The sequence below is a fragment of the Musa acuminata genome, chromosome BXJ3-1, assembly GCF_036884655.1.
Source record: "Musa acuminata AAA Group cultivar baxijiao chromosome BXJ3-1, Cavendish_Baxijiao_AAA, whole genome shotgun sequence".
Taxonomy (NCBI): domain Eukaryota; kingdom Viridiplantae; phylum Streptophyta; class Magnoliopsida; order Zingiberales; family Musaceae; genus Musa; species Musa acuminata.
Window position 1 is genome coordinate 2,257,509 of NC_088349.1, and position 26,283 is coordinate 2,283,791.

Below are 26,283 nucleotides of genomic sequence, written 5' to 3' on the forward strand. Positions count from 1 at the left end.
ACAAATCACCAAGCCCATTGCCTACTCTTCCGTCTAGCTCCAAGTGATGTGTGGCATCGTGTCTTGGTCATTCCTCATCCTCTATCCAGCAAAAATTACTTTCACGATTTTCTCTTCCTACTCTTAAAAACAGTAGCATTATATCTCATTGTGATACTTGTTTAAGCAATAAAAGTCATAGATTTTCTTTTGGAATCTCCTCTACTCTAAACATTTTGAAATTATTTATACTGATGTTTGGGGTCCTGCCCCAATCACTTTTTTGACAAATTTAGATTTTATGTCATTTTCATAGATTACTTTACCAAGTATATATGGTTCTACCCTCTCATCATAAATCTGAAGTTTCAGTAGTTTTTTTAACTTTAGGCGGTGAATATTAAGCCCGAACATCCTGTGTCTTAGCTTATGATATACAACACCTTAAGTCACCCCCGCATACTCTTCAACTAGTTGGTTCTGCTAAACATAAACATCGACATATAGTTGAAATCGGTTTCACACTCCTCCATCAAGCCTCCATGCCAACCATTTTTTGGGCTGCGGCTTTTCAAACTATCATCTACCTCATCAATCGTATGCTCACTCCAGTTCTTTAGTACCAGTTGTTGATGAACTGGTGCACCGTGGCTGATGAGTTAGCACGACCTGATCCATAGGGCGATGTCGAGAGTCTTCGGTCATTTGAGCTGGATGCCGGAGTCAGTTGAGCCCCTCAGTTGGTGTGTTGGCGCCGCAATATTGACATTTTTTCATCGGGATGTTGATTGACGCGTTGTGAGGAAGGACGCCTCTATCGATCGGGATGACCTCGCCTCGGACGTTGCTGTTTTCCTGCACAGAAGGCCTCGCTGGGTCGTTATCGACTGTGGCCCATCGACAATTAAGTCAGTGTGGGGTAATGCTTTCTGCCTCCTTTTCCCTCCCTCTGGTTGGATACCGGCTATGGGCTTTTATACTACTGTACGCGAGTCGGTCATACGCGGGTTTGGCATGGTGACCGATCCTCAAGGGATGAGATGGTACCTTTGTGCGGCCGCCATCCCGGGACGTGCGGAATGGCGCCATGCGGTGCCATCCCGAGAAACCCGGGACGAGACATATCGAGTGGCGTCTTGATATGGTTGTTGGCTCAGCGCGTGGGGGTGCTTCTCTTGTTGATTTAGCTGTGGCGTGGTGTGGCATAGATTGTGACGTGGTTTGGGCTCGAAATATACCTTATCACCGGTCACCATTTGAAACGTTATTTCACAAATCTCCAAACCTTCACAAACTCAAAGTATTTGACTATTTATGTTATCTATGGCTATGTCCCTATGCCTCACATAAGCTAATATTAAGGTCTAAACCTTATATTTTTATTGGGTATTCTGTTGAACATAATACTTTTTGATGCTATGAACCTCAAACTTAAAAAATCTTTATATCACGTCATATTATTTTTGTGGATCTACCTTTCTGTTTCAAAACCCTAAGTCTCCTATTGTGAACCCTACTCCAACAACTATACATCACTGGAGTACACTGCCAGTCTCGTCAAACAAGTCTCCTACAACACCACCCGGCCATTCTCTTCAGGATCTACACTCTCTTTTTCTCCCGGTTCAACAGCTCATCACTCCCTCCATTGCTCCTCTCCCTCCTTCACAATGTTCCCCTATTGCTGAAGTATTGCCCTCAATAACATAACCACTACCTTTATATTCTTTTGGTATTAGTGACACTGAAGTACCTCTATCCCATGTTAGTACATCTCCATCGCCCATACCTACAACACAACATATAGCCCTTGGACATCTAATGGCAACACGCTCCAAAAGTGATATCTTTAAACTATGATAAATCCTTAACCTACATGATATCACAAAATCCTCGTCAAAGACTAATGAACCTACCACAATTACTCAAGCCTAAAAATCTCCATACTGACGTAAAACTATGTGTGATGAATATGGTGCCCTTATTCATAATTCTACATAGACTCTTGTATCCTCTCATCCCACACAAAATATCATCGGGTTTAAGAGGGTCTTTCGAATTAAACATAACCCAAATGGATTCGTTGCTAGAAATAAAGTGCGTCTAGTAGCCAAAGGATTTCATTAACGTCTTGGTGTTGACTTCACAAAGATATTTAGTCCCGTTGTTAAACCCACAACATCCGACTTATTTTGAGTTTGGCCACCTCAAAAGGCTAGCATTTATGATAAATCGATGTTCACACTACTTTTTTACATGAGACTCTAACTGTCAATCTCTTCATGCAGCAACCTCTAGGCTTCATCCATCCTCAGTATCCAATACATGTTTGTAAACTACAAAAAGCTATTTATGAACTTCACCAAGCTCAACGAGCTTGGTATATTGAACTTGGCTCATTTATAACCTCAATTGGCTTCATCAATTCTAAGTCCGATACATCGTTATTCCTCCGACAATAAAATGAATGCACAATATATCTTTTGGTGTATGTGAATGATATTATTGTCATAGGCAATGACCCCTTAGAGACTCAAGCTTTCCTAAAGCAATTGTCCAATCGATTCTCCCTAAAAGATCTAGGAAACTTGAGTTACTTTCTGGGAGTGGAAGCAATATTTATATCTTCAGGTCTCTTCCTATCGCAAAGAAAGTATATTCAAGATCTATTATCCAAAACAAACATACAGGATACAAAAGCAGTTACAACTCCTCTCTTTATCAGTGAATCACACAAGTTATGTGATGGAAATCCTTCTACGGATTCTACTTAATACTGACAAGTCCTTGACTCCTTACAATACTTAGCTCTCACTCGTCCAAACATCTCATTTGTAGTCACTAAATTATCATAATTTATGCATCGACCATCTATTATATATTGGTCTATGGTCAAACGAATTATGTGATATCTTAAAGGGATCCTTAATCATGGTCTTTTTCTTCGCAACAATGCTCCACTTAATCTCCATGCCTTTGCTGATACTGATTGGGCAGGGAACTTTGATGATAGAACATCCACATCAGGATATATTGTTTTCCTTGGAGCTACTCTAATATATTGGAGTTCTAAAAAACAAAAGATAGTCGCACGGTCTACAACTGAAGCTGAATCTCGTGCCATCGCCATTGCTGTTGTTGAACTCGATTGGATCACAAATCTGCTCAATGAACTCAACATCAACTCTATCATTACTCCTATAATATATTATGATAATGTTGGAGCTACCTACTTATGTGCTAATCCGGTGTTCCACTCCCACATGAAGCACATTGCCATCAACTTCTACTTCGGGCGAGATCAAGTTGTCAAACATCAACCATGTATTTCTCATGTGCATACGTCTGATTAGCTAGCAGAATCACTCACAAAGCTTCTTACCCGTAAACTATTTTAATTACATCGGTCCAAGATCGACATCCTTAATAGAAGCTCAATCTTGCGAGGGCATGATAGTAGATAAGATTTTCTCAACTACACGAGGAAATCTCCGAGCATTGAGGAAAATTATCTCTAGTAATATGTATAAATAGCAATCAAGTTTACTATCTAAAATGCACTCTTTAATTGCATTTCATTGTTTATCAGTAGTTACGTCTTATGTCGACACCCTATGTTTATACGAACAACATAACATTCAAAGGTAATGGCATGAAACATCCATCGTAAAAACGGACTTCACAAGTATATAATAACACTCTTTCACATTAGAGATATATCTGACTTGCTTACTTAGAATTCAATATCGGAGAGACACTTCTTATTATAGTTTTGTAGAATTCGAACAATTAATCGAGAAGTTCTACCTTAGATGTGCTTAATAAAAGGATCAATTAGATCCGAATTTATTTTTATATCAGATAATCAAGATTTGTTTTAATAATTATATATAATTATGACCAGTAAAAGATTAGCTATTCTAAATAAAAATTTATATAATAAAAATATATATAGTGAAGCTTGCAAAACACTTATAAAATAAAATCAACTATATGTTCAAAAAAGAAAAAAATAATGAAATGAAACCTACCCTAATCATATCATATGAGTGCACGAGCCTACACCATCACACGTATATAAATCAATCTGATTCATCTTTGCACATGAAATGAAACCTACCCAAAATCTTACAAAGCGATAGTGAAGAAAAGGGGTTGAGAAGATGAGATATCATCAAAGGCTGTCACCATCAATGCAATTAAACCTTCAGATCTTTGGAAGATAAAGTTCAAAATGAAGAGAACACAGACCTGCAACAAGAACTTGACATGATTTGCCTGATAGAATCGAGATAAAAAAAGGCACACTAAAAGTAGAAAAAATTCAAGAAAAAAAATTGAAGATCGTAATTTGATTAGTCAAAATCAAAATGAAACCTTAAAATGGAAGACGAAGCTTCTCCAAGATTCGCAAAAAACATCAATGAATCATGAACCGTCGATTACATGGGTTCATCAGAGCCGTTGATGTCATGGGTGCGCAACGGATGAGAACCAGTTCCCGGTCGAAGGCTATTAAAGTAATTTCACGACCTCAACCTTAGAAACCCTAGCAACCGCTCCATAAATAATCGGACCCCGCTCGGTAAACCCCGTCGGCGTCGCCGCTCACTCCCTATCTTTTTAAGATGTCGAAGCGAGGTGAGGAGCGTCTTCCTCTTCAGCTCTTTCTGATTTCCTTTTCATGGTTGTTTTTGTTCTAGTGTTTCATTCTTTTGATCTAGTATCAGTTTAATCTCTTTGTTTTCCTATCACTCAATGCATTGCTACCTTCTCCGTTTCCTGTTGCCCTTTTGAAGAAGGACTATGTATCTAGGATTTCTTGAAATGAACATGGTTTTTACTTGTTGTTAACAATTTTTCTATGAGATTCCTTATGTTTTTATTATGCTCTATGAAAAGTTTTCATTTTTCCATGGAAAGGGAACTCATTGTTGAAGTTTAATCCTTTTATTTTTGATGTGTTTGGCTATTGTGACGCATAGGACGAGGAGGATCTGCTGGAAATAAGTTCCGCATGTCGCTGGGTCTACCGGTGGCAGCCACTGTCAATTGTGCCGACAACACTGGCGCGAAGAACCTCTACATTATATCCGTGAAGGGGATCAAGGGCCGTCTGAACCGTCTCCCCTCTGCTTGCGTTGGGGATATGGTAATGGCCACTGTCAAGAAGGGCAAGCCAGATCTCAGGAAGAAGGTCATGCCTGCCGTCATTGTGAGGCAGCGGAAACCTTGGCGCAGAAAGGATGGCGTCTATATGTACTTTGAGGGTATCGTTTTCGCATGCTAACTTTATACTATTTGTTTTGGTTATTCTTAATTGTTCATTTGCGTGTTTCTTGCCTTCGATAGTTTGTATTAGCTTGTTACATGACTCGCTGCTTCATATTCTGTCTTTTGTACGTAAATTTCTTTGTTGTTTGTAGAATTTTGGTTCTTTTACTCTTTCCTCTCTATGTTATTCGTTGAAGTCTGCATAAAAGGCTTAATTTTTCGCATTATTGGCAAATGATGAATTTTACTTGTTGTGACGGAGGTGATTTTTGGGTAAAAATCTCCTCTACTTCTCGGAGCAAACCAATTGTGTTTGTATATTCCAAAGTAAACGTCGCATATCAAGTCTTCGGATGTTGATGGTTCTTCCCGGAAAAGTTTAATCTTTATCAGGAGGTTTCTCCATCTGAAGGCGGTCCCATATTCCATCGCCTGGAGTAGTAGCATTGCTGCCATTACCTCTCGGGACTGGCCATGGGACATACATCTCACTTCATTTAAAACTAAGTCTATTTTGCATATCATATAGTGTTTCAGATGTTTTTTTAATTCTTGAATAGCCTATACCTTTGCAAAGAGTACCTCTATCTGGGGCTTGTCTTATACTCCACTGCACATGCATCTGATTTTTTATTAGAGATAAAAAATTGTATTCATCCATTTAGTTTTTAATTTGCTTCAATCTGTTGACGGAGGAGACTTTTCAGGGTGAAAATCTCCTTTACTTGTTCGAGCAAACCAATTATGTTTGTATATTCTAAAGTAAACGTCACATAAAAAGCTTTTTGATGTTGATGGCTCTCCCTGTAAGGTAAATCCTTGCAGGGGTTTCTCCATCCTGAGGCGGTCTCATATTCCATCGCCTAGAGTAGCAGCGTTGCTGCCATTACCTCTTGGGACTGGCCATGAGACATACATTCAAATAGTTGATTTAAAACCAAACCACAGCTGTTGCTTAAATCTTTGTTTTGGTCTATAGATTTATTGTTTGTGAAACTTTGGAAGTGTAAATTTTCTTTATGCACCCATGGTCCTTTGAAGTTGCTTCCGATCTGGAAGAGTGGCCTCCTTTAGGTCATTCTGTAGAGGAAGCATATATATGTGATATTGCCAGTGTTAAACAGCATGTTGTTCAGTAATAGCATCATGTTACCTGTCTTCTGGTAAACTTTATATGTAAAGTTGAAAATATTTTCATAAAAAATGAAGCAGAGAAGTGGGTTCTTAATCATACATTTCTTTGAAAAAAAAGATTTGTTGCTAGATTTGTTCATGTTTTTGTTATCAGACCCAAATGTGGTACAGCTAGATTTGTTGCTAGTCTCTTGATATCTTGTCCCCTAATTTTTAATTTTGTTAGCATTTAATTTCTGTGAATAATTCATTCCAGAATTGCATGAAAGCCTCTATTTTTCTAAAATTATATATATATATTTTGTGTAGATAATGCTGGCGTTATTGTGAATCCAAAGGGGGAAATGAAAGGTATTTTTTCTTTGAACTCGTTATGTGGGCCGTGGTAGTCAATATTCTTCTGTTTAAATTGTCTTTTTATCTGGACATTTATTAACTATTATGTTTTCCTTTTTGGCTTCTTGGCTCGTGTTCTTCAAATTTATTGACTTATTATTCCATGTTTTTTCTCAGGATCTGCTATTACAGGACCCATCGGCAAGGAATGTGCTGATCTGTGGCCTAGAATTGCTAGTGCTGCTAATGCCATCGTTTAATGATGTGCTTTTTGCAAGGCTGACGTAAATTTGGAGTTTGTTTCATCTTGATAAATCTAGGACAATAATAATTATATCTTCGCTTGTTTCATAATTAAACCAATAAGAACGTCTCTAAGATTTTTCGATATCAGCAATTGCAAAACTGTGTTGGGGATTACTCGGTTTTCTCTTTGTATCAGTATTCATTCGAAATCGCTGGTCGATACTATGCTTCTAATGGAACTCTTTTTAAGTAGGAATAGCTTTGGTGCTATTCTCATAAACATGAGCATGCGTAATGCTCTTACATTTACCTAATAACTGCTTGTCTAACTATATTGAATAATAGCCTCGTGGGCCTTCTCTTCATGCGCTTTCCCACTGCATGAGAAACAAGAAAGCCTCCAACTGCGTCGCCTTCCCTTCTTTCTCCCAACTACGCTGCTTGATTGGTCTTCCGTCTCATGTTCCGGCGTCATCTCAGCTTTCCACGTCTCCAGTTTGGTCTCCAATTCCTCCCTCTCCCGCTCCTCTGCGTCTCTTTCCGTCTCCGCTGATCCAGTCCTCTCCAGTTGCGGTTCGCCGCAGTCGGCCGGCGGCGACGTGTCGCTGTTGTACTTCTCCTGTTTCGCACCGATGAGGTCTTTGTAGGCGAAGGCCGCCAGGGACTGGAGGTCGAAGGACAGCGGCATGATCTTGTCGGAGTCGTGGAGGGCGACGCCGAGGTTGAGGATCCCGTGGGGGCAGAGCGTGGAGGGGCGGCGCACCTGGAGGGCCACGCAGCGGCTGGCGCCGGGGGCTAGGCGGAGGGCGCTGAGGACGACGCGGACAGTGCCGAGGAGGTGTTCGCGGAGGGGGCTGAGGCGGCCGCGGGCGGCGTGGAGGTGCACGTTGACGGCCGAGGTCTCGGAGCGGAGGAATGCGTCGTCGACGCGGAAGACGAACTTGTCGTTCCAGGTTGGGTCGGTGAGGCCGGCGCGGTCCACCCGGGTGTAGAGCTTGTGCTTTGGGTCGACCCATGCGGACGCGTAGGCCTGCAAGGACCGGGAAGCGGGGAAGAGCCCCTGGCCGGAGATGATGGTGATCTCGAGGAGGTGGAAATGCATTGCTACGGGGGAGCCGATGGTGGTCGAATGGTGGTGGTGATGGCGACCGAAGGAGCCACCATCCACCGGCTTCATGGCGGGGCTTTCCTCCAAGGTGAAGCGATACTTGCTTATGTACCAGGAGACGGGAGGAAGACGCGCCCTGGGGAGGCCGAGAATAGCCAGAGCTAAAGTTGGCATGGGGTCAAAACTTGGCTCGAGCAACACGTTTGCAGCCCCACATTTGCACCCGGCTCATCTGCACGATTGTGATTGGCTTATCTGACATGTCCTACTAAAGTAAACAGAAAGTGGGTGTTTGATGGCGTACACTTAAAGGGTCGCGGGTCTTGCGATTGGTGTGTCGTGACGCGCGCTTATCACGAGCCGGTCAATCGGAAATAGCCAACACATAATTGGCATTGTGGCTGAACCAGACCCGAACCCTGTTCTCCTACAATGAATCAGTTCCGTGGCATTGTGCTAATAAATGTGTAACTCATCTTTATATTTTAGATAATTATGTTATAAATAATGAATCAATTATTTTTATTTTAGATAATTAAAAAATAAAACTAATTAGGGTGAATTCACGTGAGAATCATTAAAAATAAGTATATATTTATTTATTTTGATGGACTTGGAGAGGAAGAAGCAATATAAGAAGAACTAATCATCTTCAATGCACATATTAAATCCATAAAACTCGAACTAATGAATGCGAACTGATCCAATTGAAGTAAGCCGGTGACCGCGTGGGTCGTTGGGTTGCGTCTCGAATACCAGCGGCCTGGGTTCTGCGTTCGGGCATATATAAATGAGCGTTCGAAGCCCTAAATTGCCCGTGTCTTCCCTCTCGCGCTCGCGGCCTTGGTACGGTTCCGGTGTCGTCGGTATTCTTCCCTCCTCCCCTCGTCCTTCGGATCCTTTCCACCGGCGATTCCCCTCGGTGTCACGATTCCTCCTAGCTGAGGCATTTGCCTTGAATTCTCTCTCGTTTCGGAGATCTCGCCTACACCTTGATCCACGGGCTTCCCCACCCTAGTCCGAGGTACAATCACCCTCTCTCTCGCGCTCTTGTTTGATCGGAGTTGGTGTTTTGATCTGGTTTTGGTGTTGTTAGATGCTTTCTGTTCATTGGGCGGATACTTTATCTCGAAGCAATCCTCTCTGGAGTCGTTCCTGGAAGATTTTCGTTAGTTTAGAGTTCTGTTTTTTGCGAATGCTTTCGTCTGAGCATTTAAGCCTCGTTTAAGGTTATTGGAAGAAAAGCGCCTATCTTTTTGTTATTTTTCATGATATTAAGGGGAAAATTGTGGATTTTTGTGAAATGACACGATGTAACTGACCCAATCAAACGGGGTAAACTGCTTTAACTAGTCCGATCGTGTTGGACAAGTGCAACATGGAACACTTCAGTTCGGTTTTTCTTTCTTTTTCATGAGGACTTCAACTTCTTTTATCTTGTTATGTTTTTAATATCACATAGTAATATCATAGACTCAAAACACTCTGGATTTCTATATAACACCTCTCTCTCCTGTTTTATTGTGTATCTAGTATGAATTTTTATAATTTGAATAGTTTGATTTTGTCTACTTTCAGGAGTAACATGTTTAGAGAACGAAATGTCTCAATCCTGGGCAGATAATGTCAAGTCTTCATCTGAATCCACTTCGCAGTCCAGTCCCCACCTTGTGTTTCCACATGTTTCGCATACCAATTTGAAGCACAGGTGGAAATATATTATAGTATAATTATTTGAGTAGTTCTTAGTTATATTGCTTTTGTTTTTTTAAATTTCTTTCTTCAAAAGTATGCTATTGATGTGCTACATAGTTCTCTAATAATTCTTATCTTGTTCATATGGTGCCTTCATAGAGACACTTGCTCTATGGATATTAAAAGTAATAAAAGATAGCATATGAAGATGTCCAAGAAAAGCAGGGTTTATGTTAGACGTACCATGGATTTTAATAGGGAGAGAGCGATGTTGCCGTGGTCCTCTAATAATAACCTTATTGGTAGTTATATCTGCTTGTGTCAACCTCCAAATAAGTCCTTGTTGTTTGCGCTCAAAGACAATAGGCCTTTAGCAATCAAGTATCAGAAGGACCCTTTTGGATGGTAGAAAGGTGTGGAAGAGTAGAGGTTAGAGGTTTGGGATAATGATGTCTAGAGGTAATTAAGAAATAGAAGGCTTGGGGATTGAACATGAACAATGTGACTGTGAAATGGTGGATCATGGATTGGGCCTGGACTGTAAATGGAGATATTAAATAGCTGGTGGTTTAAGATAATAAGGTGGATAAAAGGGATAAGGAAAAGAGGTGACAGAGAGGTTGATGCCTTCAACACACTCTGATTCATCATATTGGTTTTGAGTGGGAATGGGTAGCCACTCCTCATAGAAATACAATTTCTTGACTTGTTCCTCAGTGCTAGTGTTTATTACCCTCATTGCTTCTTGCATTTATATAATTAGAATGGGAGAAAAATAAAATGGAAAAATAATGTAGAACAAGATGTTAAATCTTAAACATATGCTTTGATCAATCTATTATGCCTAACAAGGATAAAAAATTGGGATCCATCTTGGCCTTTTATTTGGTCTTTTATTGTCTGTCAATACAGATTTTGAGCTACTCTCAATGTTGCTTTTATTGTCTTATTTTGATGCATCATAGCAGCTATCTTCATATGATGTTTCAGAGATAGAAATAACGATGCACTCGTGTATTAATTTCGATTCATATATGTGTTAGATATGAATCTGAATTTTCAGAAATACTAATCCAGTCCTTTTAGATCCAAACCAATCAACCATTCACATTTGAATTTCTCTGTTTTAGAAATGTTTTTCAGTTGTTAGCATGGAGGGAGATATCTCCTCGGTCTAAGCATAAGAAACAGCTTTGGAAGGAAGGCTCAAACTGGAGTGCTGATTATGTTGCACTAAGATGTGAAAAATTGGATGCTAGAAATGCTTTGGCTTCTTGGTAACGTAGCTTCTGTATGCTATATTTCATTAATGGCTTGTTATTTTTGAAAATTTTCATATAATGCCATATTTTTAGGCATCGTATGAAGTAATTTATTGTTCTAAATTTGTAGTTGATGATTCTAAGTACACATGAGTATGAGAAGGTATATGTTGATCTATTGGCATTTGGCTTTCTCAGGGTAGAAGCAGAGTCTTTGCGTCATTTATCTGCTAAATATTCTCCTCTTGTGCCTCCTCCAAGGTCCACAATTGCAGCAGCATTTAGTTCTGATGGAAATACAATTGCTTCCACACAGTAAGTTCATTCCCCTGCTTCTGCTGTACTACATACATAGTCAGTCATAACTAACTGAATATGTTTGCAGTGGTGACCACACTGTCAAGATAATTGACTGCCAAACAGGGAACTGTTTAAAGGTGTTAAGTGGTCATCGACGGACACCTTGGGTGGTATGTGCACATATTGTTTGTATGTTTTTTCTCTTTATGTTTGTGCATTACTGTAATGAACTGATGTGGGTGGAGCTTGCTTGCATTTTACAATATTCTTGAGTAAAAATAAAGTTTGCCACTGTGAATATCTGGTCCATTTTTTGGTTCACTTGCGCTTCACTTCTATTTTCACTGCCACTTCCTTTCTAACAACTCCAGTATGTCAGCCTTCCTAGGACTGGTCTGTTTTGTTGATTCCTTTAACATTGAAAATTTCTTGTTCTGTTCGTTAAAATTTGTTTTGCATCATGATCCCTGTTTTACATTCTTATTACTTTCTCTTGCTGGAAGGGATTTGCTTATTGGTTTTTAAGTTGCAAGATACAGATACTAGATTTACAAGCTGATGGTATAATCTGTCATTTGTTTCCCATGGTTACCATTATGATCTTCACTGTTCTAGTCTGAGTTCTTGAAAAACTCTAGTTTTGTGTGTATGTTTTCTTCAAGATTATTGTATTAAACTATTTTCACTGTCTAATGTCTCATCCAGGTTAGGTTCCATCCATTACACCCAGAAAAACTTGCAAGCGGTAGCTTGGATCATGAAGTTCGATTATGGGACACAGAGACAGCAGATTGTATAGGGTCACATGATTTTTGTATTACCCTTTAACACGTTTTTGAAAACTTCTTTTAATACAAGTCTGACATCTGGTTACCTTTTTTGATTGCTCGATAATCTACCTTCGTCGGATTCAAACATTTGTATTTTCTTTTTTATTTGCAGATCGTCCTATCGCCTCTATTGCTTTTCATGCCCAAGGAGAACTTCTTGCTGTAGCTTCTGGCCATAAGGTGAGTTGTTTTTAGATGACATGAGAAGAAATTGAGTTCACTAATAGAAAATCTTCCCATTGTCTGTCAGTGACCGATTTTCTTTTTATTTTGGTGTGTTGAAACTCCATGTGATATACATTTGGCAGCTGTACATATGGAACTACAACAAGAGAGAAGAGGCTGCTTCTCCTACTGTTGTTCTAAAGACTCGGCGCTCCTTAAGGGCTGTACATTTTCATCCTCATGGTGCTCCATTTCTGTTAACAGCTGAGGTTGATTTATCTTTTTGGATTCATTGTTGGACTGATGTTTTTAGATGTTTACATTGTACCAACTGTAATAGTTCCTTGCTTTACAGGTTAATGATCTAGATTCTCCAGATTCACCTTTGACTCTTGCAACATCATCGAGTTATTTACACTATCCTCCGCCTACAGTTCTTTTTGCTAATTTAAATTCTGATCTCCGTCAGCATCAGATGGATAAGTTGCCCCTTATACCTTCTCCTTACTTCTTTTGGCCAACATTTGTAAATGATGATGGAAGGAGGACTTTGCAGCATGCTGGTGGGACAAGCAGCTCAGCCAGTGGACAGCCAAAAGCAGACTCTTCTATGTTGTCTAGTCAGAGACAAATACCAGATGCTGCTAACCAGTATGATAATTTGGTGGCCCCCATGGATATATCTCCTGGAGAACCATCTGACATGAATTTTATGACTGATAATAGAGTTTCTACGATGACTGGAATAGGTAAGGCATCGGAAAGTGCGGAAACCAATGAAGGACAATCTACACCAGAGTTTCAGGCAAGAAGCTCTACTGGGATTTCTGAGAGGTTGGATGCTTCTGGTAATGTGTCATTGACTACGTCTGCTCAGATTCGTGAGAGGTCAGATGCTTCTGGTAATGTCTCATCAACTACACCTCAGGAAAGTGGAATGGTTGAAAGAGAACCGATTGGGTTAGGTATAGCTGTTCCACCTATTATTTCCACAAGCGTCTCCAGCGATGGTAATCCCATATTAATCCCTTTCCATGATCCTCCATGCTGGGAGCTGCCTCACCTGCAGGGCTGGTTAATGGGTCAAACTCATTCCAGCTTGCACACAAGATCTGTTAATGGTGGCTTAGAAGGAAATTCAGGCATGATTCGTCAAATAGGATCCAATTCCTTGACCTCTGAATTACAATATAGCCATAATGCAGAACGTTTAGTGGCTTCCTCGATGGCAAACCTAGTTGGCCATTCTAGGGTGACTGCAAGATCTGGTTCTCGTCATCGTTCAAATTCACGTTTACTGGCTTCGACAGGTGTCAGCCAAGTTTCTTTGTCTCATAATTCCCAGACCGATGATGCTGAGCCTCGTCGTGGTCCAAGTGGTATTGGATCTGAGGTTCCAACATCATTGGCTGCAGCAGCAGCTGTTGAATTACCTTGTACTGTGAAACTAAGGATATGGCCGTATGATATACAAGATCCATGTGCTCCTTTGGAACTAGAGACATGCCGTTTAACTATACCTCATGCAGTTCTTTGCAGGTGCACTTGCTCTCCATGATAGAAAAAATTTACTTTTCTTTTAGGGACTCTTATTTGCAACAATTATAATGTTAGAGTGCTGCATGATATTCGTATCATAATATAATGGCAGAACACATTATATTAGAATGTGCTACTCTTGGTTATTGATGGCATCTATGTAAAATACTTACATGTGAATAATTGTGACAGTGAAATGGGCACTCATTTTTCTCCTTGTGGGCGATTTTTGGTTGCTTGTGTTGCATGCTTGCTTCCTCACGTGGAAGGTGATCCTGGAACACAGTCACAAATGCAACATGATGCTTCAGGGGCTGCAACATCACCAACGCAACACCCAATTTCGGCTCAGCAAGTTATGTATGAGCTTCGCATCTACTCTCTTGAAGAAGCAACGTATGACATAAAACCTTTCTTGTAATTTTAGTGGTAAAACTGTCTTTTTACATATTGATTTTCTTCAATATTTTTCGTGATCTGTAGCTTTGGTATGGTGCTTTCTTCAAGAGCAATAAGAGCTGCACACTGCCTAACTTCTATTCAGGTTGGCACACTTCATTATTGAATTAATTAATTATATGTATAAATGATTATTAGTTTTAGGTTTTTTTATAAACAAACCGCCTCGACTTCCTCTCAACCATAGTTTTTCATATATAAAATTGTTCCTAGATGAAGTTGTTTCTCTTTGGTGTCCCTATTTATGATGCTTGTACAAGTACTTTTATCTAATGTGATGGACTCTTGAGGAGTTGTAGATGAAGCTACAACATATATTGTAGAATGCTCAGGGTGCAAGGAATGGCATGAGAACAAGAAACGACTACCTGGACCAGTTCTTATGAAATTATTACTTCAAAATAATATATCTATATTCTGATGTTGCAACACATTTTGATTGTGAAGAATAATCTGTTGCTTTTGCCTAGTCCATTGTGTACAAGTTTTTTTTTTTTTTCACTTTGGTAATTTCTCTATGCTGTACCATAGAGAAATCAACAAGCTGAGGGACAGGCTATCCTGGAGGCTTTACAAAGAGCAAGAAGCAAAGGATGGAGGAAGATTTTAATTCACTCTGATTCCCTTGAATGGACCAAGTATATATCTGGCTCTACTCAGATACCATGACACTCGAGGGCTTTACTCAAAGATATTTTGGGCATTGCCTCAGGTTAATGTAATTGGATTTCAACATGTAAGCAGAGAAAGCAGAGAGAATAATTGCTCTGCGCATAAAACTAGCTAAGTTGGGGTGAATTTCAAGGGCTGTATCCATCTGGGGAAACAATTTTGACTGGGCACTTCTGCCTTTGCCTATGTTACAGTCTCATGATATCTAATGAATAGTTTTATGTTTTCAAAAAAAAAAAAATAAATCACATGAATTATATACAGGATAGTGTGTGTATTTGTCAATTTGTTTTTGCAAATTTATCTCCACCTGATCTTCTTCATCTTGACTAAAAGGATTGAGTTGGTTTAGGTTAGGACTGAGTACTATATGTTTGGCATGTCTTTTAAGTCATGAATTCAAAAATTAAGCTGATATGGCCTAGATTGATTGATAGGGATTAGAATCAAAGGCACAATTGAAACCTTGAGAAGTTAGGTTCTTTAGATATAGCATCCTTCAATTGGCTGGGATCAATCAGTTCTGAAAAGAAATTGGCCCACAAGGACCATCATTAATATATCTTGGTATTTTGATGGGTCATGGTCTAGCTTATTGCTGATTAAGAAATAGGAGAAAAATAAGGGAGAAATAAAAAAAATCAACTGCTTGATAGATTTCTTCTCAGTTTCTTAGTAAATGCTATGGTGGTTGCACCACCATAAGAATTTGACCCACTGTAAAGGAAGTAGCTACTTTCCTTTATTTCATGGGTCATTAAACATTAGAATTCCTTTGTATTGTTGTGGTGGTCCATGCTGACCAGTATGGTCGATATTGGAATCAATGCTAATGGCCACTGTTGACTATTAGGCACTAGCAATAATACTACTATATTACTCTTGTGTGCAATAAGATCTTTCTGATTCAGCAATTTGAGACTAGTTGTTAATGTCACTCAGCAGCAATGATTATAAGGAACACTTGTCACACTTTGATTCTCAGCTAATCTTCCACTCATCTACTCAGGATCAACTGCCTCCGTTGTCCATGTGTCACCTTTCTGAATTAGCCACCATCATCACTGCTGTCAACATCATAATCATGATTCTAGATTTTTTGAAAACTATTATTAGAAAGGAAGAAAATTTGTCATTATTTCACTTATCAATGATATCTTTTGGGTATTTGATTGTAATAAGCTATGTGGCCTTACTGCACTTTTGAATGACTGGAACCGACTTTTTGTGACATGAGCTATGGTGCGCTAACTTCTGTGCCACGACCTCCTAAAATAAGATCAGGTCTGTGAGCAAAGTTTTAATACTGGTTGGAGCGGTGTGTATTGATAGGTATTTACCAAATGGACCATGTACTAATATCTAAAAATGTAGCTCGATATTAGAAACATTCATTTTCTAGTTTTTGTTATTTTATTCAATGATTCCAGCTAATGTAGTGTGCCTGATAGGTTACCGAAACTGGTTTTTAATCAGTTGTAAATCCTTGTTCATTAGTATCCAACTATGGATCTGACCATGATCTCTTTAGATTCAGCCAGATTAAGGCTAAATCTGCATGAGTCCAGCTTCAATCCATATAGATCGAAGCTTGATGTGTTCGCTTCTATGATATTCTTGATATGTCATTAGTTTCCTTCTTTGCACAAAATCTTCAATTAAGATGATTATTTTTTCTTCCATGTCCATTTATCTTCTTCTGCTATGCAATTACTTCATTTTCAAACAACCCAAGTTAAGAAATTAAAAAATAAAAAAAGTCTTCGGCATCACATCTATTTATATGAAATTGTTTTGCCAAGACATAAATCTGCAACTCTCATATCCAGATGGAGTTTGATTGATTGAATCTTGGATTTATGAAGCTGAATTATCCAACCAATGGTTCTTACTTCTAGTATACCAGGTGAGCTTTCGTCCCAGTTCAGATTGGGATCTCATCTGAAGCCCATGTTGCAAGAAGAAAATTGCTAGTATTTTATTGAGCTAAGCTTTTCTTTCAATAATAGAAGAAGTTTCTTGGTTGTTTTGACAAATGATTTGGTATTGCATACTAAGCCACTAACAAAGTTAATATATTGTAATGAAATTGTAGTCACTGGAAAATCTAAATTTGATGTGGTACATTAACATGATGATGTTTACTGTTGTTTAGTAATCTTCCTATGAGTCTTAAAGTCTATATTTTTGTAGTACTTGTGCATCCAACATGGGTCTTTTTTCTCTTTGTAGTTCTCACCTACTTCAGAACATATACTATTAGCATATGGTCGGCGTCATAATTCACTTCTTAGGAGCATTGTTGCGGATGGGGAGACTGCAATACCTATCTATACAATCTTAGAGGTATGTGTTATTTAGCTACTCTATTTTTAAGGCATCTGTTTTTTCTGTTCCTGCTGCTAGTTTAAACAAAGGTCTCCGATTGCATAAGTTGGTTTTAGTATTAAGGCTCTGATTTTCTGTTAGTTCTGCTAGTTCAAACAAAGGTCTTGTATTATGCTATTTTTATTGCATCTTTTGGTTATATCTCAAAACTTCAAAAAAATGGGACTTAACCTCATGTCATGAACTATTGACCAGCATTTTAAGTTTCTTTTATTTAGTTAGAACCCTTTAGTAGGAACTTCAATTTTCTTTAGGTCTTAGCTGGAGTTTGAAATGCTACATGTACGAATTTTCCATGCCAAAACACAGTGATCTTTGATGATGACTTATGAAAAAAAAAAGGTTCTCTTGCAACCAAATTGCAGATGACCTGAAATCATTACAACCTAGGATAATTATAACTTATTGTATGATATTCCAAATATTCTTGAATGTGTATTGAATAAAGAATGATCTTATCATGATGACGGGACAAAAGAAAAAGTTCTCAAGATTCATAACCATTAGAAAGTGAAGTGAATTACAAAGCAAATTCACCAAAGAGGAATGCCTCAAGGGCCAATCTACAAATAAGAATAAGCTACTGAAAAGATTCTTATTGTGGGATCAGTGAGAGACATTCAATTGTGACAAAGGTGGCTACTTATCTAGTGTTGAGGCACCCATCTAACGGTTATCATGATACTGTTTCTTAGTTATGCTTTACTGCTTGGAGCAGACTAATAGTAATTTAAAAGTCATGTTATATTTTGTTGATTAAACTGAAAAGTATATTAGTTAGGTTATCATGCTTGAAAGCATAGAGGTCTCATATGTGCCTCTAAGTGGAAAGCATAATTAAATGTCTGTTGTTAATTGGAGGACTTATAAAGGTTCTTTAGGAGTTTGTTTAATAAAATGTCTACTATATATGGTAAACATACATTCCTGTAATTTATCAAATTTCTTGCCAGTTTAATTTTGAGATCAAAATAAACGCTTTTGGTCTACTCTTGTGCACCATGATATCGTATGATTCATTTGCACAATAAACTGTAGCTTGTGAAGAAATATAAGGATAGCATATTGATTTGTCCACTACCTTATAAGATGCTCAGTTTAGTAATGTACCTTCTTCATTCTAGCATTATCTTTTGTTGAAGAACATTTTTGGCCTAATGCTCAACTTGTTCTAGTCACTTATTAACTTTCCATCTAATATTTAATCACTGATAACCTCCATAATGATTGATTTCTATACTAAAGCTGTCAAATATGATTTATGATAAGATATCTGTCTTCTGTAATATTTTCAAAGGTACGCTGTCAATGAAACGTTATCTGTTATTTATCATCTCACAGAAAAAAAAAAACTTCATCTGAAATAACAGGGTCTGGTGGACTAAAGGTTTTAACGAACCATGTTGCCTATAAGTATAAACTTTCCTTCAAAATGGGAACAATAGAAGCAGTCTTGGTTTTAATAAAGATTTACTGGCTGCATTTGCGTGTTGGCATTGTTGTCCTTAAATTAGTGTTGCTTAACTTCTGTTTTCTGAGCATGTGAAGGTCCTAAGATGGCAAGTAAGGCACATTTTCTTGCTTCACTGTTCCTTGCAGTGTTTGTCATCTGCTAGCTGGTATCTTCTTTTGATATGTTCCAACCAGTTAGTACCTTCACCTTTTAAAAATATTTCTCTGTTGCTGGTCTTCTCCCAGGTCTATCGAGTTTCAGATATGGAGCTTGTGAGAGTTCTTCCTAGCATGGAGGACGAGGTGAATGTTGCATGCTTTCATCCATCTGTTGGTGGTGGTCTAGTTTATGGAACTAAGGTGAAATGTAATTTTTTAGGAGCATTCTTGAGGAACTTATACTGCCAGTTTGAGCTCTACATAATGTTTTGATGGCAAAAATACAGGAAGGCAAACTTAGAATTCTCCAATATGATGGTTCAGATGGCACAAGTTGCATGGGACCAAATACTTTTATCGAGGAAAATATGCTTGAGGTAATTGCTTTAGGTTTACTGTTCCTGCATCTTGAGTAACCGGTCTTTATTAATTCACTTCTGTTTCTGTATCCTTGATTTTTTTTTTGGCTTATTTTGACAATTTTATCTTGTACATGCTAGAGTAGGTTAGAGGATGGGCTTTAGTACAATGGTAAAGTTTTTCCTTAAACCTGGGAGACCAAGGCTTGAGTCTCGGAAATAACCCTTCTGTATTTAGAGTGAAGGCTGCATATATTGATCCTCCCCGACTCTGCATTTGTGGGAGTCTCATGCACTCTTTACATGCTAGAGGAAGTTCAGCTGGTATCTTCTTTGAGAAACTCAAACACAGATGTATCAAAATCAAGTAATCGACAGGGCTTTTAGGCTTTGGACTGGTGCCACTTGGAAATGACATGTAGCCTCTTGAATGCATACAAGATAACTGAATGGTCAATGGTGCCTTACTCTAGGCTAATGTGGAAGGAAGCCTTGTACTAAGATTGGTAAAATTTCTGGAGAACATAGTTCAATAATCAAACATGTATCTCAATTGAGACATCTTTATGCCGAAAAAAATCAACTTGGACATTCCTAACCAGACACAGTATGAATTGCAACATTGTATTTGGCCATTAAAATTTTTCTTCAGGGTAATGCAGTACATGGGCATGCATATGACATTTCTCTTTTTCATATTCTTGATTTAGGATGTTAGATAATGCTGTGTAACGTGATTTCTTAACTTATATTTTCAGGCCTTGACTTCAATCAATGAATTGTAGATATGCATTCAAATTTTATAATCACTACATCTCTGATCTATGCTGCAAAGCAAATGTCTAATGTATACAAAAAATCATAAGCATTCCAATAGGATATTCCAAAGAGATTTATCTATCACATATTAGTCTAACATAGCTTATTGTAACAGCATTATTACAGACAATTGCTCAATTTCTCTCTGTGTTATATACCCTATGTATGTTAATACTTTTAAGCTTAATAAGAGGATTTATTGGTTTAGAAAAAAATTTCTAGTTATCTCATTCACATTTATTAAGAGGACATGTACTTAGGATACCTTCGGATACGATAGTTAGAAGAGATGAAATGATTAATGTTAATGATACGAGAAGAAACAGAGAAAGACCTAAAAAGATCTTAATAAAAACTATAAATAAAGATTAAGTATTTTAAACTTAATTAAATATATGATTTTTTACATATCTCAATGATAATAAAAGATCCTTGTAGCTGACCTAGATGGTTGAGACTCACGGCTTTGTTGTTGTATCTCATTCGCATTTAATGGTAGTATTTTTCCAAAAATGTTATTGTATCTCATGTCTATATGAATGAAAATTCTCATTTCCTACAATATATGTGAGTAGTGTGAGATCACATTTTTTCCCTTGAGTGAGTATAGCACTTGATAGTACCTTCTGTCATGTCTTTAGTTGGGATTGCCTAAGACGTGCGACACCCAAGCGATATTCATCCACAAGGATTAGCCTAAACCTTAACATCGTGCAGTCCACAAAGGACTTGCACAATGAAGAAAATGTTCAAAAGACGAACACGCAGGTAATTTGTCGTCGTTGCGCATGAAAAGGATAAGATACTCATAATCCAAAGCAACACAAAGCAACCCATGTTTATTAGGCCCAAATGGGTCTTGAAAACGGGCTGCATGAGCGCACACAAAGGGGGTGTTATAGTGTGTTTGTCTAATGGATTTTTGATAACTAAGAATAAATCAAAGATCAACCTTAAGTCCTTATCTTCCACTATTAGTTATAAACAAACTTACTAGTCATTACAGGATAGTGTTGTTTGGTAAAATATTATTTGCTGAGGATATTGTTTTGGTTGATGAGAATTATTTGGGATTGATTCTGAACTTGAATTATAGAAACAAATCTTAGCGCTAAAGGTTTTTGATTATGCAGGACTAAGATCAATTACATAAAATGTAGCTTTGGATATCTTAAAAACAGAGAGATTTATGTAAGATGTTTGGACAAAAGTTTCTAAGTAAATATTGTAGATATATTAGACTTACTATTCAACAAGGATAAGACACTGATGAAGACATTGTCTATAGGGTAAAAGTTGAGTGGTTATAGTAGAAAGGGGTGGCATGCACAAAGTTAGTATAGTTGAGATGAGAATTTTGAGATGAGTTTTCATTCAAAGAAAAATTAGGTGGTGCCTGATGTGATTAAACAATGTGAGCCAATTAGGATTTGTGGTGGGAGTTGAGGAAGATCTAAGAGGACTTTGTTAGAAATAATATGATGATATTTGAATCTTCTTAATTAATTAGAGATATTGTATTACATAATTCAAAAATGGGAAAAGATCCATAAAGCCGATCCCTAATAATTAATACATTTTTGCTTGTTGTTGAGTTGTCATCATTGTCGTCGTCGTTGTCATATTAATGTTTCAAGAATAATACATATGGAATTCTCTTTGGCTTGTGCCATTGTGTAAACATTGATTCAAAGACAGTAGCTTTGGTGTTTTTGTTGAGTCATTCTAAATTATCACACACTTAATGGACATGGTTAACACAATTACTTTGTATGGCTATCAAGGGATTATGTGCTGGACAAATTATCCTTTTTTTATTACTTTCATTGGTTACAGGCCTTTAAATATCAGCAAATTTGTTAATTTAAAGATTGAAATACTGATATTCTTTCATTATAACAGCCCGTTTGAACTTTTTATTAATTTTTGTATTGTAGATCCAGAAGTATGCCTTAGAATGCTGAGAGCAGGCAAGTGCTGTTAATTAAAAAGAGTTCTCATTTTCTTGGTATTGCTTCTTACCTTTCTTTTACTTGTTGGTTCCTTTGCTTTTTAGTGAATGTCCAATGTTTCTATTAGCTCTTAAAGCATCTAGAGTTCATCTAGAGTTATATATATATATATATATATATATATATATATATATATATATATATATACAATGCTTACTTTGATGTTACATTTTGGTGATTGCAATTTAAATGGCATGTAGTATATAATTCGAACTTGAGGTGGAAGTTATTGAAGTGGTGACTTTGTATGTATCTGTAATGATGAATAGCGTTTATCTACATCATAGGCATTTTCCTCGTTCTTTTGTTGTCTGTTATATACTATTTCAATTGTACAAATTACACTAGGGTCAATGTTCGTAATTATGTATGCAGGTAGTGAACCGATAAAGGCTCAGACTGGTACTGTATCAGTCTCAGTATGTCAGCACATACTGGGTTTCACAAAACCCTGATAACAGTCGACAAATAAAAAAGTTACCCGGTACATGGTCTGTATTGTCTTATACCAGATGGTTCAAGTTCCATACAGGGCATATCACCTGATGTACCTTGATCCATGTAAGGTCCCAACGACAAATACCTTTTTGGCAGACAAATAATTAGTATCACAAGACCTTGGACATAGACTAGTTACGAAGTATCAATTCCGAGTCCCCTTTTACTTTGTTTTTTCTGTGACTTATTTCTGATCAAAACTTATAAAATAAATGCTTAGATCTTGGTTCTAGCTGCATGCGCTTTGCTAACTTGTTATTGAAAACATGGATTGCAGCATGTTGAATTCACTCCAAGATATAGCGTAGACGTCAGAACTACCTGTAATTGAACTCAGACAGATCATGCGGCAGATGTTCTTTCAAGTGATGTTTGAGACTTGGTAAGTTACCTTAACCCTGTGACACTAGGAAGTGAATTTGCTTTTTGAGAGTTTGAGCCCTCTAGGTTTGTTGGTCATGGTGAAGTGATTGACTTCGTATTGCCATCAGCTGGTCAACAAGTTTTCAAGTGAAATTGATTAATGAAGATGGGAGGAGAGACAACGTCACTAGGTTGCACAAGGCTGCAAGAGTCCACAAGGGCCAGATATGTTACCATAATTTGCTGTATGATTGCAAATGCACCAGAAAATTCATCTAGAGGTCCTGTAAGCTATATGCATCCAATATATGTAGGTATATGCTGTCATATGCTGCAGTTAAATTTGAGCATGGATATCTGTGCTCTCTTGTCATTGATAGATTTTTATTTTTTTTTTCATTTTAGATGACAACTCGGAAACCAGATGGTGCCATGAAATTGATTTTTATGCTATACATTTGGTTTTAGCTTTGAGAGATCGCTCTGTATAATACTACAGATTGCTGACACCGTGAGTAAGCCCTATGCAGAAAAGGGCTTTGTCCCCGGCTGTCGAGAGTTTCTTTAACATTCCCTCATCCTCTTTTTGCTTTGTAGGAAAGCCTATGATTTGTCAAAAATGTTATTCTCCTTACGGTCATTGGTGTGCATTTCGAGGCAATGCTATACCTACATGGATGCCCTAACTAATCTCTGACGTCCCTAGCTTTCAGGCTCGACTTTGATCACGATAGGGACCAAAATGTCTAACATTTTTTCTAAACATTTTAGCGTTAAAAAAAAGGTTTATGAAATCATAACACTATTGCACCATCACTTAGCTCTATCCGAATATGAGACGAATCATTGGATTTGATGGATAATATTTTCAAGATCAACTATGACAACTGCATTAATGCCTAGGAAAGATATGATAAGAGAGTTTTAATAATCCAGAGGAGAAAACCTGATCGATCCTACCTTGGGTTGGTTTTGATTCACTCAGAACATCCAAGAGGAATGAATCCCGATAAATTTTCGTCTCTTATCGTTGGAAGCTTTTGACTGTAGCATTCACCCGATAAAGCATATTATTACCTTTCATGCTTAGATGTTGTTGCACGACATCTCGGATATTATGATGTTTTATACCTTTTTGGCAATGCTAAGAGGCCCGACACTAGAATGGTATACCCGCTTGAACTCATTTTTTATCAGCTCCTTTGCTTAGCTCGCCAAAGAGTTTGAGCTCTCTATTTTCCCAGGAATGCGCTTCCAAGACCATCGACAGTAATGCTTCTCGGACTCAAGCAAGGGATAGGGGAAAAAAACACTCTTTGACTTCGTCGCTCGATTCACTAACAAGATCCAAGGCATGCAAGAGGCTCATCCATCGCTTGTGACATAAGCTTTCATGATAGGGCTCAAACTCTCTCGTTGTTTTTGGTCGTTGGTGGAGAGGTCACTGGTAACGGTACTCGAGATGCTCTAGAGAGCCAACTGATACATTGTCGTATAGGCAATAGTCTCAATTAAGCGCGAGGAGATGCAAAAGGTTGAAGCAGGAGCAACTATCATCAGCCCCAACTTTGAGGTTACCATAATGAAGAAGAAATGATTGACTTGAGTTGTCTTGCTCGAGGTTCGCCATGATGACTAAACTGAGGCGAGTCCAGTGCTTCTACCGATAGCTCGTGAACAGGAGCCTGAGTCGAACAAAGTTCCATTGCACTCGACGAGGAGCTATGCGACTTTCTCTTCAAAGAGTGTAGATTCATGCTTATAGAAGAATTGAATCATGAGGTTGAAGATTGAAAAGAGAGGTGAAGGATAGTGATGGGAGGTTCGGGTAGTACCTCGAGGAGTCGGACTGAGACCTGAATTGATCAGCCAGTTCTCGTCCATCTTTTCCATATTGTCTCGGAGGAAGAGAGTATATCCCTTAGTCGAAGCACTTGACCCACCTCCTCGTCCGACAAGAAGGGAGGGGTTTTGTCAATGTAATGTGTCGACCATGTGAGGTTGAATCCTCAATCTCGACTTGAACTCACAAGAAAGTAGTGCACTTTCCATCATGTGGTTGGAAGGGGCACCATTGACTTTGAAACATTCATGATCGACTAGGTAATAGCCATTTCTCCCCTTGTACAATCGAAAACAAGCAACGAAAAGGGTGCGTGTCGGAGTAATACCATCATGTCAGCACTCCTTGATAAACACTATTAAGTAGCACCACAAGTTGGATGTCATTTAAGAAGACAATATCTCTCACTATCGGCAAGATACTATCGCTAGATGGAGGGAAAGATGAAGACTTGCCTCAAGGACATCGTAAGATAAACAGAAAAACCTAATAGTGCGATTGAAAGGGCATTGACCGAGTTGAGGTACTTGTAGATCAAACTTGGATGGGATACAATACCTAGTTCGCAAATGATCTGGGAGAGGCACGCTCACCAATGAATTACAATCATGCGAAATTTTCATAAATTCTAATTCCCAAAGAACCTTTGGGCTCACGGGAGATACCTCCTCTTATGATGGGGAGGATGCAACCTTCTCCGCCCTTGGACTGTCCAAAGATGGAGCATAGACTTTGATCGACTAACGACCAGAAGATTAAGAAGAACTTGTGCAAGAAAGGAAAAACATCCCAACTTGAGGCGGAAGAGCAGGATGACTAATTGGTTTGTTGTAAAATTGACCCCAAAATGAGAGACACGAAGATCGACCCGCCTTACTAGGAACTGGGGTGACGTGGAGAATGCTCCTAAGGAGGCTCTATGGATGAGGTTGAAAGCTTCTAAGGCTCTGGAGTCTCTAGTGGCTTAGATGGAAGAACGAATCTCTCCCCCACAAGGGAAAGAGATTTATAAGGAGAACGCTGATCTCTCTGTCACGATCAAGACGTCGATCTCTCTCCTCTTGCGATTAAGAGAAGTGTCTCTTTGAGACGATTCCTAATAGGCACCGATGGCAAGAGGATCTGAAATCCGTCAAGATGGAGAAAGGACTTGAAGCCCACCACATCAGAGGAGGATCCGAAATCCACTATGGCGAAGGAAGGACTCAAAAGAGGCCCGCCACGGTGTGGAACAAACTTGAAATTTACTATGACAAACGAAAGAGAAATCTGCTATGACAAAGACACAGGGCGAAATATATTGGAGGCGTGTGAGTTGAGAAAACCTGACCCTTGCCAGTAGAAATCCACTACAGCAAAGGTGCATGACAAAATATGCTTGAGGCATATGA

At 38.5% G+C, this 26,283-nt stretch overlaps 2 protein-coding genes and 1 non-coding gene across 9 annotated transcripts; all 3 read left to right on the plus strand.

Annotated features, from left to right (window-relative positions):
* Positions 1-4,514: 4,514 nt before the first annotated feature.
* On the plus strand, positions 4,515-7,113 carry LOC135628648 (large ribosomal subunit protein uL14). The gene is made up of 4 exons (XM_065135447.1): positions 4,515-4,620; positions 4,965-5,249; positions 6,697-6,738; positions 6,901-7,113. The coding sequence occupies exons 1-4, from the start codon at positions 4,608-4,610 to the stop codon at positions 6,981-6,983; spliced, it is 423 nt and encodes a 140-aa protein (XP_064991519.1). The 5' UTR covers positions 4,515-4,607; the 3' UTR covers positions 6,984-7,113.
* Positions 6,294-6,424, plus strand: LOC135630111 (small nucleolar RNA snoR137). The gene has a single exon (XR_010493636.1). It is a non-coding gene; the product is annotated as a small nucleolar RNA snoR137 (small nucleolar RNA).
* Positions 7,114-8,828: 1,715 nt separating the features above from the next.
* On the plus strand, positions 8,829-23,523 carry LOC135582980 (uncharacterized). 7 transcript variants are annotated; one of them, XM_065136885.1, is made up of 17 exons: positions 8,835-9,101; positions 9,656-9,785; positions 10,903-11,049; positions 11,233-11,349; positions 11,420-11,504; positions 12,040-12,148; positions 12,277-12,344; positions 12,473-12,598; positions 12,685-13,868; positions 14,061-14,264; positions 14,352-14,412; positions 17,232-17,345; positions 19,086-19,199; positions 19,286-19,375; positions 22,114-22,146; positions 22,964-23,068; positions 23,134-23,523. In XM_065136885.1, the coding sequence occupies exons 2-15, from the start codon at positions 9,679-9,681 to the stop codon at positions 22,138-22,140; spliced, it is 2,553 nt and encodes an 850-aa protein (XP_064992957.1). In that variant the 5' UTR covers positions 8,835-9,101; positions 9,656-9,678; the 3' UTR covers positions 22,141-22,146; positions 22,964-23,068; positions 23,134-23,523. The 7 variants fall into 7 exon arrangements, with proteins under 7 accessions (XP_064992958.1, XP_064992957.1, XP_064992956.1 ...); XM_065136884.1 differs by having other exon boundaries at positions 23,154-23,523; XM_065136883.1 differs by having other exon boundaries at positions 23,178-23,523.
* Positions 23,524-26,283: the final 2,760 nt, after the last annotated feature.

What these genes read in the sequence shown, in the direction of transcription:
- LOC135628648 (XM_065135447.1), top strand. An exon ending in CGTCTATATGTACTTTGAGG is followed by an intron (nt 5,250 to 6,696) that starts GTATCGTTTTCG and finishes TATTTTGTGTAG; the next exon opens with ATAATGCTGGCGTTATTGTG. An exon ending in TCCAAAGGGGGAAATGAAAG is followed by an intron (nt 6,739 to 6,900) that starts GTATTTTTTCTT and finishes GTTTTTTCTCAG; the next exon opens with GATCTGCTATTACAGGACCC.
- LOC135582980 (XM_065136885.1), top strand. Translation starts at nt 9,679, where the DNA reads ATGTCTCAATCCTGGGCAGATAATGTCAAGTCTTCATCTGAATCCACT. An exon ending in CATACCAATTTGAAGCACAG is followed by an intron (nt 9,786 to 10,902) that starts GTGGAAATATAT and finishes TCTCTGTTTTAG; the next exon opens with AAATGTTTTTCAGTTGTTAG. An exon ending in ACTGCCTAACTTCTATTCAG is followed by an intron (nt 14,413 to 17,231) that starts GTTGGCACACTT and finishes TTCTCTTTGTAG; the next exon opens with TTCTCACCTACTTCAGAACA.